The sequence below is a fragment of the Gouania willdenowi genome, chromosome 1, assembly GCF_900634775.1.
Source record: "Gouania willdenowi chromosome 1, fGouWil2.1, whole genome shotgun sequence".
Lineage (NCBI taxonomy): Eukaryota > Metazoa > Chordata > Actinopteri > Blenniiformes > Gobiesocidae > Gouania > Gouania willdenowi.
Genome location: NC_041044.1, coordinates 7,129,807 through 7,148,791, shown reverse-complemented (window position 1 = coordinate 7,148,791; position 18,985 = coordinate 7,129,807). Strand labels below are relative to the sequence as shown.

Here is an 18,985-nt window from a genome sequence, read left to right as displayed (position 1 = left end):
GGCAGTAGGGCACTCCGCTCCTGTTTGTCAAAACTTGGTCACAACCAAGCCATCACAATGCCAGATGTAAGCCAAGGACAGACCAAATAGAAAGAGTTTTGGCTCATATCCAGATTAGCCGATGCTTACCCTGCAATAACTTAGCTAAAACTGGTCAAAATATGTTTCACGGTATCTAGCCAAAATATGATATTTGATAAATGATCCAAATCTCTTGGATCATTTATCAAATACAAAACCGCTGTGAAATAGTATGACCTCAGTGACCTTCTGTGTTTCAGTAAATTGCAAAAGTGAATCAACATGTCTGATTAAAGTGTGGGTGAAGTTTGTAGATGAGACAACTGTTCTGTGTCTGTTCAGGGAGATGGTGCGACATGAGACAAGGAGGAAGTGAATCTAGGTTTGTGGTCAAATGGTGCAATGACTGTGATGCCTTCCCCAAGCTAAAGACAAAGAAGAGCACAATCTAAACAACGAAACAAATGTTTACACTCGCTCACAGACAGCCTCAGACTTTAAAGTTCTGCTGCTTGTGTATAAATGTGTGAATGATTGTTTGGTCCAGAGTCCATCAGTGAGATGTTAGTCAGGTATGAACCCAGCAGTGGCCTCATTTATAAAACATTGCATAAGCGCAATGTTTTATAACTTTAAGCTGTACTTAAAGTCTATGTGCACCAAAAATGTGGAAATGCAAGGTCCCAAAAAATCACAGCCCACCTAGAAGTTTATGCAGGTGAATTCACTTCATATCCTGCCCTCGACACACCCATATTCTACCTTAAATTAATGATCAATGCAAAGGAGCTCATCGGAATGAGCTGCTGACCAACAATTTTACACTTAGTCATGGCAAGAAAGAAATGGGCTGTGTTTGAAATGACACACTTCATACTATACAATACAAACTCAATTATATATACTGTCTACTATATACTATGATTAGGATCATGGCCAATGATGAGCGTTCCTACCATATACTGTAAAAAGAATGGACGGGACAAGCTCCCTGCAGGAGTGAAGCTTTTATTTTTGGAGCTCTCCCTGCTAACTGGCTGCAGTATAGGTCATGAACTCCGCCTCCTCAATGATATTTCAATTAAATTCAACTTTATTAATATATATATATATATAGTCAGCCTGCCTTGGCCTTTGGCCTCACTCCCAGTGGCCTAGTCAATACTTATTAGAAAAGTGACAAATCTCTTTCCGTTTATTGGTAAGCTAACAGCGACTCCAAGGTCAGTAAATGAGACCGTTCACAGACGAGACCATGTCCGCTCTAGTGGTTAGGTTACGTTATGATTCAGTAGAAATAGAAAACATTTATTTTGTGTCAGAGTATAGTAACATCAATAATAAATGAAAAGTATTTACAGCAGTGGCACCGTCAGAGCGTGTCTGCTGCTGGACACATCTGAGCCCAGGCATGTCACACCTCCACAGTTCAAACTATCATTTGGGAAAGGTGTAGGTCCACAACAACATGGACACAAGGACGGGCACAGCTTTGCTCTTCCAAGCTAGACAAGGAAGACACTGATTCACTTGAAATCATATTTGTTCTGTTTGTTTATGGTGTTACTCGTGATATGATGTCACTTCACGAGACATTACATTTTTACATTCAATTCACTTGCGTCAAGGCAGGATTTTTAAAGTATACCTCCCCAGAAATCACTTACCTGTGCTTTAGCCATGTCTTTGTGTACTCTGCAGAAAGTGTTTCACTCTTATGACATCACAAGTACTCCACTGGAATTTCAGCAAACAAGTTTTTGCAGACAAGCTGGTATGCAAACGTGTTCACCATTGGATGGATGATTTGTGATTTATAATTAACTTGAGAACCTTTAAAATAAGCCTTTCTACAACATCCAAACATCCATCACATTATATCTAAAAAGTACAAACCATGCCATTAGTAAGTAAAAGGCTCTTAAATAAGTAAATATGTCAGTAAGAGAGAATTACCTGTTTGGAACATGTAATCCCATTGTTAAAGTGTCTTTAGGGCATGTGTAAGTGTCCCCGAGTGTTTCATGAGCCAAACAACAACAAAGAGATACTTTCCATCAACCAAACTTTGAGAGGATCTGCCAGGAAGAAGAAGTGGATACATTGTTTAGAGTTTAGACTAACATCTCCAGTCCTTGTGGAAAATTCCTAAAGAAGACTACCAGTAATAACTGCTTTAAAGGAGGCTTCTGTACTATTATAAAGGTTTGTTCGCCCATGAACCTGCTGCAGCATCACTGCATTTCTTTTGTTTAGATATAAATAGTGCAACTTTCCAACAAGCACAGAAGAAAGGCGTAAAACAATAAGTTTTGTGAATGACATTACTCTTGACCAGCGGTGACCAGGATGTTACTGCGGTTGCCGGTCTAGCCACCACACTTGATGTCAGGCTTTCTGTAGAGTTGGTTGATGACACAATCATTAGGCTTCATCTCACACATGAGGGGTATTCCAGAAAGCGGGTTATGTTCAAACTCTGAATATGTTCAGGCTCAAATGAGGGAAACTCTGAGTATCCAATTCCTGAAAGCGAGGTAAGTTCTACTCTGAGTATGTTGCCACAGTAACATTCTCCGACAACTGGCAGATTTTGTCTAAGAAACCCTAGGTTTCTACCTGGCTCCGCCCACCTTAACACCGCTTCTCAAGGAACATTTTAATGTACCTTGACACTCTTCTTTGACCACACGTGTAATATCACACACCGCAGACATGCACTCACATTGTTACTAATGTTGTGCTGCTTAATGTTTTTTTTGCAAACTGTACTTTTTTTAAAAAAAAAACATTGGGGATGAGAGGCCAAAGAAAAGTGGAATATTCCTTGAATACGCTTTTTAAATTCTCCATGTATTTTGAGTGACCTTTTCCTTTAGTAACGCCATAAGTTGATCATTTAAACCGCAAGTACAAATAATAAGTGCTCTAAACATACAGCTGTAGAAGAAGTGATCAGCCCTCTCAGTGCAGCCTTCTGCTCCTCAGACACACACTATTCATACTATCCCCCACGACAATGTTCAAGCGAGTCTTAATGGCTGTCGTCGCTGAAGTCGCATTCTGTGTGAACACACCCTTAGAATAGGCTCATATTCCCCAAACACTTGCTTATATCACCAATCGGCGTGAAATAAATCGCTCTCATCCAACTGGTTGCCATGGTAGTTTGTGTTATCTTTGCTCCATTGATAATGGCTTCATATTGCGCTCATGCATGTAAGTAACTCAAGATTTAAATATTTCGATAATGTCCCATCGCGTGGTATGTTAACTCAGAGTTCATGGATAGACTCAGAGTTTGTTGAAGCTCCTTTCTGGAATAATTTTTTTCAGTCAATTTGTGTGTGTTTTTTTTTTTTTTTTTTTCAACGTTTTTATGGAGTTTTTGGTCATTTTGTGTGTATTCTGAGTCATTTTGTGCATTTACTTTAGGGGCCACACAAAAATAGACTGAGGGCTACATTTGGCCACCGGGCTGCCAGTGACCAATGTCAGCTGTAAACATGCTGATAAATGACAAACATTGTCAATACTGAAAACACAAGAACTGCAAAAAGTGTTTTAAAAATAAAACCTAACAGATTACATTAAATTAAATAAGTTAGAAAGTGGGACCAGTGAAGATCACATAATCATAATAAATGTTTTTCTTTTAGTTTTACTTAAAAAATAAATCAAGAATGACAAATGCTCAATTTATATATCTTCCCCCTGCTTTAGCATAACATGCTTTAATATTTTAATTGACATTTCTAAGCACAAAAATACAGCTTCTCAAATCCCTTTTTTTTAATATTGTGTGACTGAATCTCATGGTTTAAAAATGGAAAAGCAACAAAAAAATTAACCTAAAAAAATTCAACTAATTAATAAAATGAACTAAGTTTCTGTTAATTAAACAACACTATTCAACTAAAAAAAGAAATTCAAAGTTAGTTGGTATATATTAAAAAACAAAATGGAAAAAGGTCTGTGTTTCTACATGGATTTTGGGACTGCAATTTTGGCTTGGTTGTTAACATAAAATCAATGACGAGTTTCTCATTTATCCAATTGGTGGCACTGGTTCTGTTAATATCTTCCCAATTTTGTGTAATACATATTTTTCACAACAAACTCCAGTTTTACTTTGTGGGATGCCCATCTATACTTTGCAAGAAGTGAACTTGTAGCTTAAACCGGATGTGTATCACAGTCCCATAGATCTCAGCTTTATTTTGAAAGAGCAACAGGAACCTGTATTGCTCTTATGGACAAAACTTTACGTCAATGTGAAAAGGGGAAGCAAAGGGCTGAAACAATGTCAAAGAATCCTCATTAGTAGTGTCATGTTGACACGAGAACAACTTGTGACACCACAGTTTCTCAGAAATATTGACAAAATATGTAGCCTAGTTAAATATAAAAAAATTAGCGGGAACGAAAAGAAGCGTTTGAACAAAACTTAAAAAAAAAAAAAAAAAAAAACCTCTAAATGACGGATCAAAGAAAACCATGCAGAGGAGATGGATACGTCGGAAGCTGCCTGTCCTGATTTTCACCTTGTTCATTTTTCTCTACGTGGATTTCCATTTACGCACCAGCACCAGCATCAGCAGCCTTGCTCTGCTGGCCCGGGCAGGCCGTGCGTCCTCCGGTGCGTCCCCCGCTGCGCTCTCCCGCTCCATCCAGGCTCAGGCTCAGGTTCAGGCTCCGTCCGCTTCCACTGATGCTCGGTTCCCGGTGAACAGCAGTAGTGGGGCGCAGGTGACCCAGCCGAAGCTGAAGGTGGAGGACATCTACATCGCTGTCAAAACCACCGGCAGGTTCCACCGGACGCGCCTGGCTCTCCTTTTGGAGACTTGGATCTCCATTACCAAAGCGCACGTAAGTGTCGGCTAACCTGAAACGTATTATTCTTATAACTTATTACTTATATAGTTACCATGCAAATATTCCAACACAATTTTCAGTCAGAATGCCACACATTAATTCACTCAATTTTAGTCACATGTGCCTCGGAATAAACTTAGTTCCTCTGCAGATCTGATGACTGCACGAAATGTAAACTTTAGTTCTGTTTCTGACTGACAGATGATGCTTAAAAAAAGAAGAAGCATAAAATGTTCATTTATTTTCCACCCTACCCCCCATTGAATTTCCAGTCATTTGGAGTAAAGAAAAAAAAAAAAAAATCAATTAATTTGAAAAGTTTTGTCATTGATCAGTGTCAGCACTTCTTTAATTTCCTTTTAATTTCAAGTTTTACACCATATTCTTATTCTTTCAATATATAACATATGTAGATCTACAGTTATTTTTTCTTTTTATGTGCCTTTTAGTATTTTATATTTGCAGTGCTTTGCTTTTGTTTTGTTTTTTTCTTGATCCCTTATTCTTTTATAGCAGACATAGGCAACTGGTGGCCCGGGGGCAACATGTGGCAATTTTGTGTGGCTCCTAATACAAACCCCCAAAAATTGTTTTTGAAAAAGTTGGAAGGAATATAACACACAAATCGACAGCAAAATGCACAAAGTACACAAAAACACAAAAAAATGAAGGAAAAAATACACAAAATGACAACAAAGACAGTACACAACAATGATTTAAACAAACAAAATGACTATGAAAATTAAGGAAAAAAAACCCAACACATTACAGAATAGCTCCAAAGACACCTAAAAATGCACAAATCGACAACATAAGTGCAAAAAATTACAGAAAAATACACAAAATTACAAGAACACAAAAATTATATATATAGTTATAAATATAATGTTTCTAATCTGGCCCTTAGTTCAGATAATCACATTTTTGTGGCCCCCGCTGTGATAGAGTTGCCCATCGTTGATTCATAGTTTCCTGTTTATCTGACATGAATTATAGCAATTATGACATACAGCAACAGCAAGGTCCTCCTCATTAACATCAGCAACAACAACACATTATATATTTATAACTTTAAAAGGAAATAAAAGCCACCAAACATAATACAGCAGCATTTTGCAGCCACACCCCCTTTAGATCTTGTTTTTTTAGTATTTGGAGTTAAACTTTTCTATCAAACAAAACAATAATAATTATAAAAAATCATATTGTTGTAAAACATTTTTTATCAGAATTTTGATGAGCAAAATTATAAATACATTCAAAATGATGATATATATTATATAGCATTATTAATAATAACAGAAATAGAATATAACAGAATTTGCCTTTATTGATCCCAGAGGGGAAATTCACTTTTGTAGCAACATAATGAAAGATCAGACAGTAGAAAAACAAAGTAAATATTAACAAAAGATAACAGTGCAAAATTCACAACTGTATGTCAGACATAAAATACAAAAAAAAAAAAAAAAACAACAACAACCAAAAAACACAACAATATGCAAATGACAATTGAAGGACTTGGAGAAAGAGCTAATAAAACAAAAAGTCAGTGGACATTTCCATTGTTTAGAATGATGTAAATCAAATCATTTTAATAGTTTTAGTTTTAATAGTTTTGTGAATAGTTTTTTTTCCCCATTATTTTTTTAATAATTGTTTTTGTTAAGAAAAAAAAACTATTTTTTTTGGTGCTAAAGATTTTAAAGTTGTGATGTCAGAGTTAAAAAGAGAGAAAGAGTAAAATTACTGGCATCTTTTTACAAACACAAACTATAGAACTTATAGAAGATAAAGTTATAAACTCATGAAAACATTAAGTCTGAGCTACAGCAAAACCACACACACACACACGCACACGCACGCACGCACACACGCACACACACACACACACACACACACACACACACACACCACACACACACACACACACACACACACACAGGAAGCTCTGCAGGCAGGTTGTCTGCACTAGCGGAAGCAAAGCGACTGTTAACAATACTGAAACGGAATCTGGTCAGAGAACAGGAAGTGGAGACAGAGGTGAATTTCAGAACAGTTTACACCCATAACAGCTCACTCACTCACTCACTCACTCACTCACTCACCCACTCACTCACTCTCTCTCTCTCTCTCACTCACTCACTCACTCACTCACTCACTCACTCACTCACTCACTCACCCACTCACTCACTCACTCTCTCTCTCTCTCACTCACTCACTCACTCACTCACTCACTCACTCACTCACTCACTCACTCACTCACTCACTCACTCACTCACTCACTCACTCACTCACCCACTCAATCCTCACTCACTCACTCACTCAATCCTCACTCACTCACTCACTCACCCACTCAACCCACACACATCACCCCACCACTCACCCCTCACTCACTCACTCACTCACTCACTCACTCACTCACTCACTCACTCACTCACCCACTCACTCACTCACTCACTCACTCACTCACTCACTCACTCACTCACTCACTCACTCACTCACTCACTCACTCACTCACCCACTCACTCACTCACTCACTCACTCACTCACTCACTCACTCACTCACTCACTCACGCACTCACTCACTCACTCACTCACCCACACACTCACTCACTCACTCACTCACCCACCCACTCACTCACTCACTCACTCACTCACTCACTCACTCACTCACTCACTCACTCACTCACTCACCCACTCACTCACTCACTCACTCACTCACTCACTCACTCACTCACTCACCCACTCACCCACTCACTCACCCACTCACTCACTCACCCACTCACCCACTCACTCACTCACTCACCCACTCACCCACTCACCCACTCACTCACCCACACACTCACTCACTCACTCACTCACTCACTCACTCACTCACTCACTCACTCACTCACTCACTCACTCACCCACTCACCCACTCACCCACTCACTCACCCACTCACCCACTCACCCACTCACTCACTCACTCACTCACTCACCCACTCACCCACTCACTCACTCACTCACCCACTCACCCACACACTCACTACTCACTCACTCACTCACTCCACTCCACTCACCCACTCACCCACTCACTCACCCACTCACTCACTCACTCACTCACTCACTCACTCACTCACTCACTCACTCACTCACCCACTCACCCACTCACCCACTCACTCACCCACACACTCACTCACTCACTCACTCACTCACTCACTCACCCACTCACCCACTCACTCACCCACTCACCCACTCACTCACTCACTCACTCACTCACTCACTCACCCACTCACCCACTCACTCACCCACTCACCCACTCACTCACTCACTCACTCACTCACTCACTCACCCACTCACCCACTCACCCACTCACTCACCCACTCACCCACTCACTCACTCACTCACTCACTCACTCACTCACCCACTCACCCACTCACTCACCCACTCACCCACTCACTCACCCACACACTCACTCACTCACTCACTCACTCACTCACTCACCCACTCACCCACTCACCCACTCACTCACCCACTCACTCACTCACTCACTCACTCACTCACTCACTCACTCACTCACTCACCCACTCACTCACCCACTCACTCACTCACTCACACACTCACTCACTCACTCACTCACTCACTCACTCACCCACTCACCCACCCACTCACTCACTCACTCACTCACTCACACAAAAACTTATTTGGGTAAAAAGTCATTTAAAGCCCAAAACTAAATATCATTTCTAATTTCTTTAGTTATGCAATAAGGAAACAACTAGAGGTGAAGATGCAACACGTTCACTAGGATAACCTGGACTTTCAGCCATGTCTAAAATCAATCTCAATGTCATCCTAGAATGGACAAAAACAACAAATACTGTAAAATAGATTTGGATCGATATATCAATTCGTAATGTATGGATCAATCAAATCGATAGACACTCAAACCATCAATCAACATCGTCAGTGAAACATAGCTCAGGTCTTTTTTACTGTATTACCTGTTTGGTCCTTTGAGGTTGATTTTTGGTGCATTGATGCCTTTCCTTTTCTGGTCCTTTCCAACCTTGTAAATTAGCTTTTGGCATTTTCATTTTTGGAATTCTCCTCTTAGCTTTTTTTTAATTTTGTTAAGAAGGATAATTACTGTATTCATCGATATATCGGTAATGTCAAAACATCAAAAATGCTTGTTTTTTTTCCTATAGTTTTAGTTCAAATGTATGTGATTGTGTCAATGATTTCTATAGTCTTTCACACATAGTCTGGAGGATAGGTGCAACATTGTGGCATTTTAACACTGCAACAGTTGACAGTGAAATATTGTCAACACTCAGGCGAAGACGAAGATGAAAACAACAGTTTGGTCAGAAAAATGCATTTTCCAAAGGAAATCCTAAAATAAACGCCCCTAAAATGTAATTAATAATAATAATTCAAAATAACCCATAATCACATGACCAACAATCTGGGCTTATGCGCTACATAAACACAGAGATGGCTCTCCCCCATCTTCTCTGATAGAGCTCATGCCATCGGCACTCAGAGCAACTCCTTCAGACATCATGTCCTATATTTGGTCCAGGTTTGCTTTGTCAGATCATAAAAACCAAACCAGACTTTGCTTGAGGTGATCCCAGACCCACATTTTACACAGGACCACTTTGTGTGTTTGCTCCACACCAGACTTCAAGTAAGCTTTTACACTAAAAAGACCAGACAATCTGAGATATACAGTATGTGAAAGCACCCTTAAATCGGTCAAAGGCCCCTGAATCACAGCAGAGCAATGTCCAATGAATCAATATCATACAGTATCGTTGTGATTTACACCACTTTGCCAAAGTGAGGATACAATCAATTTAAAAACACCAGGGACACAAAAAGTAAGGAATAGTCTACACTTGTTTTACTCCATTTAGGACCCCATTTACGGCTGGAAGACACTGGGAGGGGGTCGACAGATGCCTTCAAGGAACTAGGAATATATTCTGAAGAATTTGAGCCAACTTTTGCTTATTTTTACTTTCTGTAATTACACCAAACATGCCATATATCAACCTATTTTCATCAATTTTTCTTGCCATATTTTTGCTCCTTTTAATGCATTTTTGCTACATTACTCCTATTTCTGCCACTTCTCCATCACATTTTAATGAATTTTCTGCACAATTTCTCCACTTTCAAGACATTTTGGGCACTTATAAACCCTTTCCACCACTCTTGTTGACCTATTATTGTCAGTTTTAACATCTTTTCACCACATTTTGTGCTCATTTTTTAAAATTTATTTAACCACATTCATGATTTGTCGTGCCCATTATTTGCCAGTTTAAACTAATTGTTCCAACTTTTTTCTGCCACTTTTTATGTCCATTTTTGGCCACTCTAATGTGCAACTTTTAACCAATTTCAGTGGTTTTTAAAATGCCATTTCACCACCATTTACACCCTTTTTATTCACTTTTAACCCATTTTATTTCTGATTAAAACAAGGATTTACATATTTAAGATGACTATGCACTATGTCCTAAATAATAATACTCTTCCTGGATAACAGTGGATATTATTTAGATAAATAAATGTCGTTATCACAGATTCATAAAACAACCAACAACCATAAACGAACCATCATTTTGCTGACTTTATGGATGGACCCCAAAAATCTCTCCCCTTTATTCCCCCTTATAGATGGCCCTGTCTCCACATGACTGTTCTTCAGTGTTCATGTCTGTGTTCAACTATCTTCAGGTACAGTGGGGGTCCCCGGTCTCTGGATCTTTTATTTTGGGGGTCGCGGGCTGAAAAGGTTGAGAACCACTGTGTTAAAGGACGGTTGGCAACATCATTATTTATTATATTAGCATGCTAGCATGCTCACATTAATACCCCCAAAAAACAAACAAAAAAACCTCTCCAAAAACATTGCTACTAAGATTTAAACATTTTGTAAAAAATCAATCTTTGTAAGAATGTGTTTGGTCTAATTTTCGAGGCTTTAAATAATCTTTCTTCATCAGTTATTTGCTATGTTGAAGGATCTTGCTGACAGATATATTGAGCTGGTTATCTACAGTATTTGGCTGTGTCTCTTTGTGTAGCTGAGTTATGGCTCTCATGGCTGCGCCATCTTTTAAAAAGCAGAGGGATTGTCCTCAGAGGAGATACACCCGTGTGACATCTCATCACAAGTTAAATGACTTCTGTCAGAGCTTGTCAGACTGACTCTTAAAGTGTTCAGAGGCTACATGTTCTCATTCTGTGGATTCGTCTTTAATCTTCTTTGGATGGAGTGATGGATAAGTGGAAGTTTAAAAAAAAAAAACATAAAAAAGGTCCAAACAACCAAACCGGTTCACCAAACAGTAGAAGTTGAACTGATAAGTATCTGATAAATAGGATGTTGATATCATCATGCACCAAACTTGTCAGATTGTAGATTTATTGTCTGCACGTTTTACGACGGCTTTCTTTTTTCTCTCAGAGCCTTAACATGAACATATTTTCATCCACTGATCTAATGGCTCATGCACTAAAGGAGCACATCTATAACACTTTAGGGCTCTTATGATTACGTAGGTATATAACTCTGCAGGGATGTAATGATTCATTTTAATATTCGAATCAAATCATGATTCATTGTTGCCGATTCAGTTCATGGATAATATTGGTTAATTTAGAACGATTAGATCCAAAACGATTCAGTGACTTGAAATCGATTAAACAAACAAGTAAAAAACTTTTTATCACAAATGTATTTACATTTTATTTGAGTAGTGCATCCAACACTTTAGTTTAAATTAACAGGATGTAAATTTTTCTGCTCTCATTTTCAATGCTCAATACGATTTTAATAAAAATAGGTTTATTTGACTCATCTGCTTGTTTTCATACATCAAAATAATACAATACCTGATACTTTTCCTTCTAACGTGATAGATATCATGAGGCTACTGCAGAGCTAATGCTAACGCTGTCAGAAGGTCCTGGTGGTCGACGGTGGACACAGTGAGCGACTTTTTTAGAATATCTCCGTCTGTGTTAAAGCCAAAGTGTTTACACACACTGGACCCAAATGTGGATTATTGATCAATATCTCTTTTGCCGGCTTCTCTGCCATGTTTTGTCTGCTGGCACTTGACAATTACGTCACAGATTTTATCGTAACGTCTTTTAAAAGACATCATATAAAGTTTGCCTTGCTAAAATTCAATGCGTTCTTTCCTTGTATCAATAAAATCAATTGATTACCATTTAAACAGATTTTAGATCAATCAATGTCATCCAAAAGGCAAACTTGCCGAGCACAGATTGATGTAGTTGGAATGTAGGAATATAAATTGATTTATTGATGTAATGGATGAATCGTTACATCCTTGTTACTTTGATATGCAAGGACATTAAATATTGGAGATGAATTTAGCTTTAATTAACCACCGGTGCCGTCATTTCTTCACATCTCCAAAACATTCATACGCACGGATTAAAGTTGACGCACAGGTACGCACATTCTCAGGTCCTGTTTTGTGTGTGCGCGACATTTATAAAAGAGGCCCCAGGTCTGTATCTACTGCCAAAGCGCTACATCTTGCTGATTGACAACCTGACACTAGATCTGAAATATCTTATACATTAAAGTATCAATAAGTAGATACACTGAACAAAATATAAATGCAACACTTTCATTTTTGCTTCTTATTTTCCTGAGCTGAACCCAAAGATCTAAAACAATTTCTATATACACGAAAGAACTATTTCTCACAAACGCTCTGGATTGGCGTATATGACAGCGTGTTCTAATTCCTGCCAATATCCAGCAACTGGGCACAGCCATTGAAGAGGAGTCACAACTTGATCGACTCTATGCCAAGGAGATGTGTGGCACTGCGTGAGGCAAATGGTGGTCACACCAGATACGGACTATTTTATCCCACAGTGGGGAAATTCACATGTCACACCAGCCAAAGACACAAAAAGCAAGAAAGCTAAATACAAATACAGAAAATAAAAATAGAAAAGGGAAATAATGATAATAAATACGAAAATAATTAGAAGATATTGGTCAAGGTAACAGTGCAGAAAATATATACACGTAAGTGGGGTTTTACAATGAATACTGAGTAATATTGTATAAAGTAAGGCAGAAGAGGAACATTATTATTTACAGACAGCTTATTGGCTGGATGTAACAAGGATGCTCATGGTTTTCCCATATTTAAGAAAGCAGCATCCAGGTTCTTAAGCCTAAAAAGAAATCCAGAAATGTCATTTTTAAAAAATGATTTTATTAAACATGGCTGACATTTGTATTATTTAAACTGTGTCACAACGTAAACATTCAACATACTTAGCAGCAAGACTTTGTGGTGTTGTTGGTTTGTATAATGTCAATGCAGATGCACTCATCTGTTTTCACTGCAAAACAAATCTACCTACAGGTATTCATAAAGTCACCTACTTACCGAGCATGTAGCCTGCATAGTAGCTGAGTGAGAGCCAGGACATTAGGACACTCAGTGGGATAAAGAGATAAATGGATAAACTAAATATGGTTTTAAAAAAGTGCATTAGATTAACTGAAGTATCTAAACTGACCTCAGAACAAAATGTGTGAGCTTTCCTCGCTCAGCTGAACGCTCCGCATTACTAATCTCTGTACGAGGAAATAGAAAACGGATGAATAGGTAGACTGATAAAATAAGTAAAGAAAATTCTCTCTGCTCTCTGCACATTTCTCTTCAGACACTTCAGGGGAGGCGAAAAGCTGAATTAATCTGAATGCCACCACGTATAAATCACAAAAATATTGATCAGAAAGTATTCATCTTTATACCGATGTCATCTGCTAAATGTAGTACATTTAAAGTGTAGAAACACATGTAGATTGAGACACGTTTCACAAACATGTCCTTAAACAGTGGTTCTCAATCTTTTCAGCCGGCGACCCACAAAATAAATGTCCCAGAGGGCGGGGATCCCCACTGTAACTGAAGGTGGTTGAACACAGACATGAACATTGAAGAACAGTCATGTGGAGACAGGACCATCTATAAGGGGGATAAAGGGGAGAGATTTTTGGGGTCCATCCCAAAGTCAGCAAAATGGTGATTCCATGAATCTGTGATAACCACATTTATTTATTTATCTGAATAATATCTACTGTTATCAAGGTAGTTTATTACTATAATTTATATTTATAATTATAATTTCAAATAAGTATTATTTTTTTTAACATTTTGCAGTAACAAAGTTTCTTACTATTTGTGCCATGGTATATTAGTCATCTTAAAGATGTAAATCCTTATTTTTATCAGAGATGAAACGGTTCAAACTAGATCCCCCTCCCCCCTCCCCAAAAAAAACGAAAAAACAAAAAACAAAACAAAAAAATAATGAAATGGTGGTGAAATGGAATTAAAAAAAAAACAAAAAAAAAACAGAAATTGGTTAAAAGTTGCAAATTAGAGGTGCCAAAAACGGACTGAAAATGGGGGAGGGCAATGGGATAATGTCATTTAAAAAGTTGGAACAATTAATTAAAACTGGCAAATAATGGTAATGACAAATTGTGAATACAGTTAAATTGGCAAAAAATAAGCATTAAATATGAAGAAAAGAGGTTAAAAGTCACAATAATGTATTTACTTTTATTAGGGATGATGCAATTTCACACAGTAACAATACTGTGTATCAAGCTGATGTTTTAATAAGCTAAGTTTATAAAGATGATGCTACAATCTAGGAGTGTGAAGACATCTCAATACAGCGATATATCGCAGTATTTTTCCGCACGATAGATTATCGATATGCTCGCTTTTTTTTTTTTTTCCTTTCAAAACCTTTTCTGCTTTTTCACTAAAATGTGCAGGTACGTCTTCACAGAAATTTTGTCACTGTTTGTTGAAGGAACTAATATTTTATTTACTGGAATATTGTACTATAATGGTGTCATTGGTAAGACAGACCCTGTTTTTGTTTACAGAAAGCACTATTGGAGATACTTATTCTTTTACATTGCCCCAGAGGTTCCCACCTCTAATACAATCATCACAATGCTACGTGAATTAAAGTTAGTAAAATTGTAATAAAAATGTAGTGATTGTGAACGTAATTGTTATTGACTTTCAGCTAAAAAAATATAACTGTAATTCATTTGTAATTGGAAAAAATGCCAGCCACCGTAATCGTAATTGAATATGGATAATTGAAAATGTAACTGTAATTGAAAAATATATTTGGCCCAAACCCTGGACCCTTCCCTAACCCTAAGGAGGTGCTGGGGTAAAAACGGTTTAGTTTCAGAGAATATTTGCAGAACTAGGCCGTGGATTTACCAGAAGTGCTACACCGAGACAACATGATCACATGGGGAGACAAAAATAATAGTTTCACTTTCGGACTTTTTTCGTGCTGTGCAACATGACCTTCAAACTTAATGTGTGGGGGCTGGAAGTTGTTTTGCGCGCTATGATTCAGGTTTCAGGGTTTGACTCAGGATAAGGGTTAAAGTGATAAAAACATTAACATGCATCTCTTTGCAGTCCCCAGGAAGAGCCATTACATTTCATGATGCGTAGAATTACAGTAATAAATATCGTCTCTGCAGCAAGTAAAATATGAGGAAAACATGTTATTCCACACATGAAAAATTAATCCAAGTCCATTTTGTGTTTTTGTCACTAACTTTATTAAACTGGCTCCTCAGACTGCTTCTATAGCACCTATAAGCGTGTTGCCATTTACACGAACACGTGCAGCCACGGTCACAAGGCGCCAAGCACCACATACACACAAAACACCCCCTTCAACACCAGGGACTTTAGGGTAAAAGTGCATGTTATTTAAAAAATAATAAAACTGGCCCACCATCTAAAACAAAACGCACACATACAAGTAACAAGAGGGAAAATGCACGCGTGACGCTACAGAAAGACACGCACACATCTCAAAACATGCCCTCACCACACATAATCTATTTATACTAAACAATACTTATACAGAAAGAACACAAAACGACAACAGAAATGCACAAAAATATACAAATTGACTCCAGAAACACACAATGACAACAAAAACCGGCAAAATAACTGTAAATATTTGCATAAGGTTCCAAAAACACATAAAATGACTCCAAAAAACATACATTACAGAAAAATACACCAAACAATAACAAAAATATTAACATTAGTCAAAAAACTAAATATTTAGAGAAAAAATACACAAAATGACTCCAGAATCACATTAAAATGGCAACAAAAAACAATATTTATACAAAAAATGCACAAAAACACAACAGAAAGATACACATACATACACATAATGACTCCAAAAACATACATTACAGACAGACATACCAAACGAAAAAAATATAAAAATGAGTAAAAATAAACCAAACATTGATGCCTTCCATACTTTATGTCTAATTCATAACTGGAAGTGCAAACTTGGGCACAATAATGTTGAAATGATGGTTTTCATGCCCACATTTTTGCGGCCCAGTTGTAATCGAACTGGTCCATATTTGGCCCTTGAACTAAAATGAGTTTGACAGCCCTGCAATATTGGATTTGCGAAATCGATGCAATATTTTGAAAAGGATAAAGACCAAAAAATCATGTTATTAGGAACATTTTAAATATCATTATCATCATATTTGTTCAATTAAAATGTAAATAACTTGGAACTCTGTATGAGATTTATTAAGTTTCAAACTGAATATCAAAAATAAGATAAATAATCAAATAAATAAATTCATGCTGACAATTGATGCCAGTGTGAAAGTAGAAGCACACATTGAATGAATGTTCACCATCATCACCACATCCTTTAAATAACTCCACACAGTCTGCAGCAGATTGTGGCGACAGCAGACGACACATGAGAAATAAAGCTTGAATTTGTAAAATGCTTTTTTAAAAAGGTCGACCATGTGTTCCCTGTCTGCCACTCCATGTCATAAAGTGTTGGAGGCAGGCTACAGGATTATAATTCAGCTCTTTCACTGTTTTCCACAATATTTTGACGTTATGGCTGCAAAAGGGAATTGCTCTTTCAAACACACAGATTTAGCTTTGGGGACTTGTTTTTTATTTGAAGCCATGATGTGAGCTGTGCTTTGAGCCTGGCAGTGTTTTTGTTGTTAAAGGAGCATAATAAGCTGAAGCCTTTATCCTAAACCTTCTAACACAAGCATATTGATTCACATCAGTGTTGAAGAGCTCACTGAACCCATTTAATGCCTTTTCCACAGCTGGAATCAGGTTCATTCTTGAATGGTTTGGTTGAAGTTTTTACAAATGTGTCAGTGGTTTAATAATATCTTTATAAAACATCCCAGAATGGCTCTTATTAGGATTACGCCAATAAGGATTGAAAAACATGGAGATTTGGTGGGAGAAAGAAAAATCAGATTGGACTAAGAGCATTGGATTGTTGTGGAATGTTTTTATGTTAGAATTAAGATTTTGAAACAGTACAAAGTCAGCGTGAACCAGGGATGCAGAGCCATTAATGTACAAGCATGTAATATAATGTACTATTATGTCATATAAATTAATGTAATGTCATGTACTCAGTCGTTGATCTAGATCTTTTAAATCTGTCATTTTATCATGACAAAATACAAACAATTTAAACCTGTGTTTAAAGTAGAACGATTAACATTTGTAGCTAATGTTAATGTAGCTCCTCCTCTGGTGTTAAATCCTCAGATAAAAGTGGAACCGCGCAGAAACAACAGGCTGTGTTGGTGTTGGAGAACTGTACTTTATTAACCACCTGCAATGTAAACATAAACCTCGCTACCTGTCACGGTCACCGTGTTGGACTGAACCCAGGTGGTCTTAACACATACACACATCTGCTCCACTGACACGCACACACACGCTCCCTCACTCAAAATGAATACACTCAAGCCAGACACATCTCACTGCACTTTTCTTGCTTTATTTTTTTATTATTAATAATACTTTATTTATATTCCCTCCCATTGCTACCACTGTGTTGGTCAAAGAACGGCCATGACCGATGTCTAGGAAAACTAATCAATGGTCCAACCCACTAGCTTTGATTGACAGACCGAATTCATTCTGCTGAAAAACGACATTATGAAATAAAAAGGCCATTGTGGAAAAGGACATTATTAAATAATAAAGACCATTATGGAAATCAAATTATTTAAGAATAATAAAACGGATTTCATAATAATATTACCTTATTTAACAATTTAATGGCCATATTATATATTTGTCTGTTATTTATCAAAATGGTATTTATTTCAAAATGTTGTTTTTATTTATTTAATTATGACTCTTTTGGGCTTCCATACAATACAACACTGTATACATGTGCTTTAAAGCAGAACTAAGTAACTTTTGCTTAGCGCTGCCCCTAAAGGTCCCTTTTGGTTATGTCACTATCGTAAACACTCTGCACCCCCCGACCCCTACCCCACCCCACAGCTACATGCGCACCTTTGCTCTCCCAAGACAGTAGCAACCAATCACTGAAAAATTCTAATACAACAGTGACATTAAGGGTGCTTTCACACATATAGTCCCATGTGACCATGTGAACAGTACGAGGAAGAGAGACGAGTAAATTAAATGAATGATGTGGGAGTAATACGGAAGGGAGTGTGGGAATGTATGTGTTTGTTTGTTTGTCTGCTGACAAAGCGGCTCTGAAAATGGATAAATGGATGGATGGATATTTGTGTGTGTGCTGCCTGATTGTATTACCCTCAGAGGGACTACGATGCCCCCCCCCGGCCCCCGTAAACTACGAACATGGGCGAGACAGCACAAGAGATTGTACCACTTGCTTCAAAGTTGGTAAGGGAATAAAAGAGGCATATCTCTGACTAACAGCAAGTCATTGTGTACTTTTAAACAGTACAACTTTTCCCACCCCAACACTGGTGCTGCATTGCTAAGGTTAACCTTTCCCAGTGGGTGATTGGGTTCTCTGAGGTTATTTATTGTCCCTTCAAACACGCGGCTGGGCCCAGCCTGAGGGGAACCTGTGGAGATGGAGTGTGATGTAACGGTTGCTCGTTCAATCCCCTTGTGGTCTGCAAACCTCCCTAGACTCAGTGACTCACTCA

General features: G+C 37.9%; 1 protein-coding gene across 1 annotated transcript in view; it reads left to right on the top strand.

Moving 5' to 3' along the window:
• The first annotated feature begins 4,311 nt into the window (after window positions 1-4,311).
• Window positions 4,312-18,985, top strand: part of mfng (MFNG O-fucosylpeptide 3-beta-N-acetylglucosaminyltransferase) — a 31,007-nt gene continuing 16,333 nt past the window's right edge. Inside the window, exon 1 of the mRNA XM_028444307.1 lies at window positions 4,312-4,890. Coding sequence (XP_028300108.1) covers window positions 4,519-4,890 — 372 coding nt within the window. The 5' untranslated portion in view covers window positions 4,312-4,518. The remainder of the gene's footprint in view (window positions 4,891-18,985) is intronic.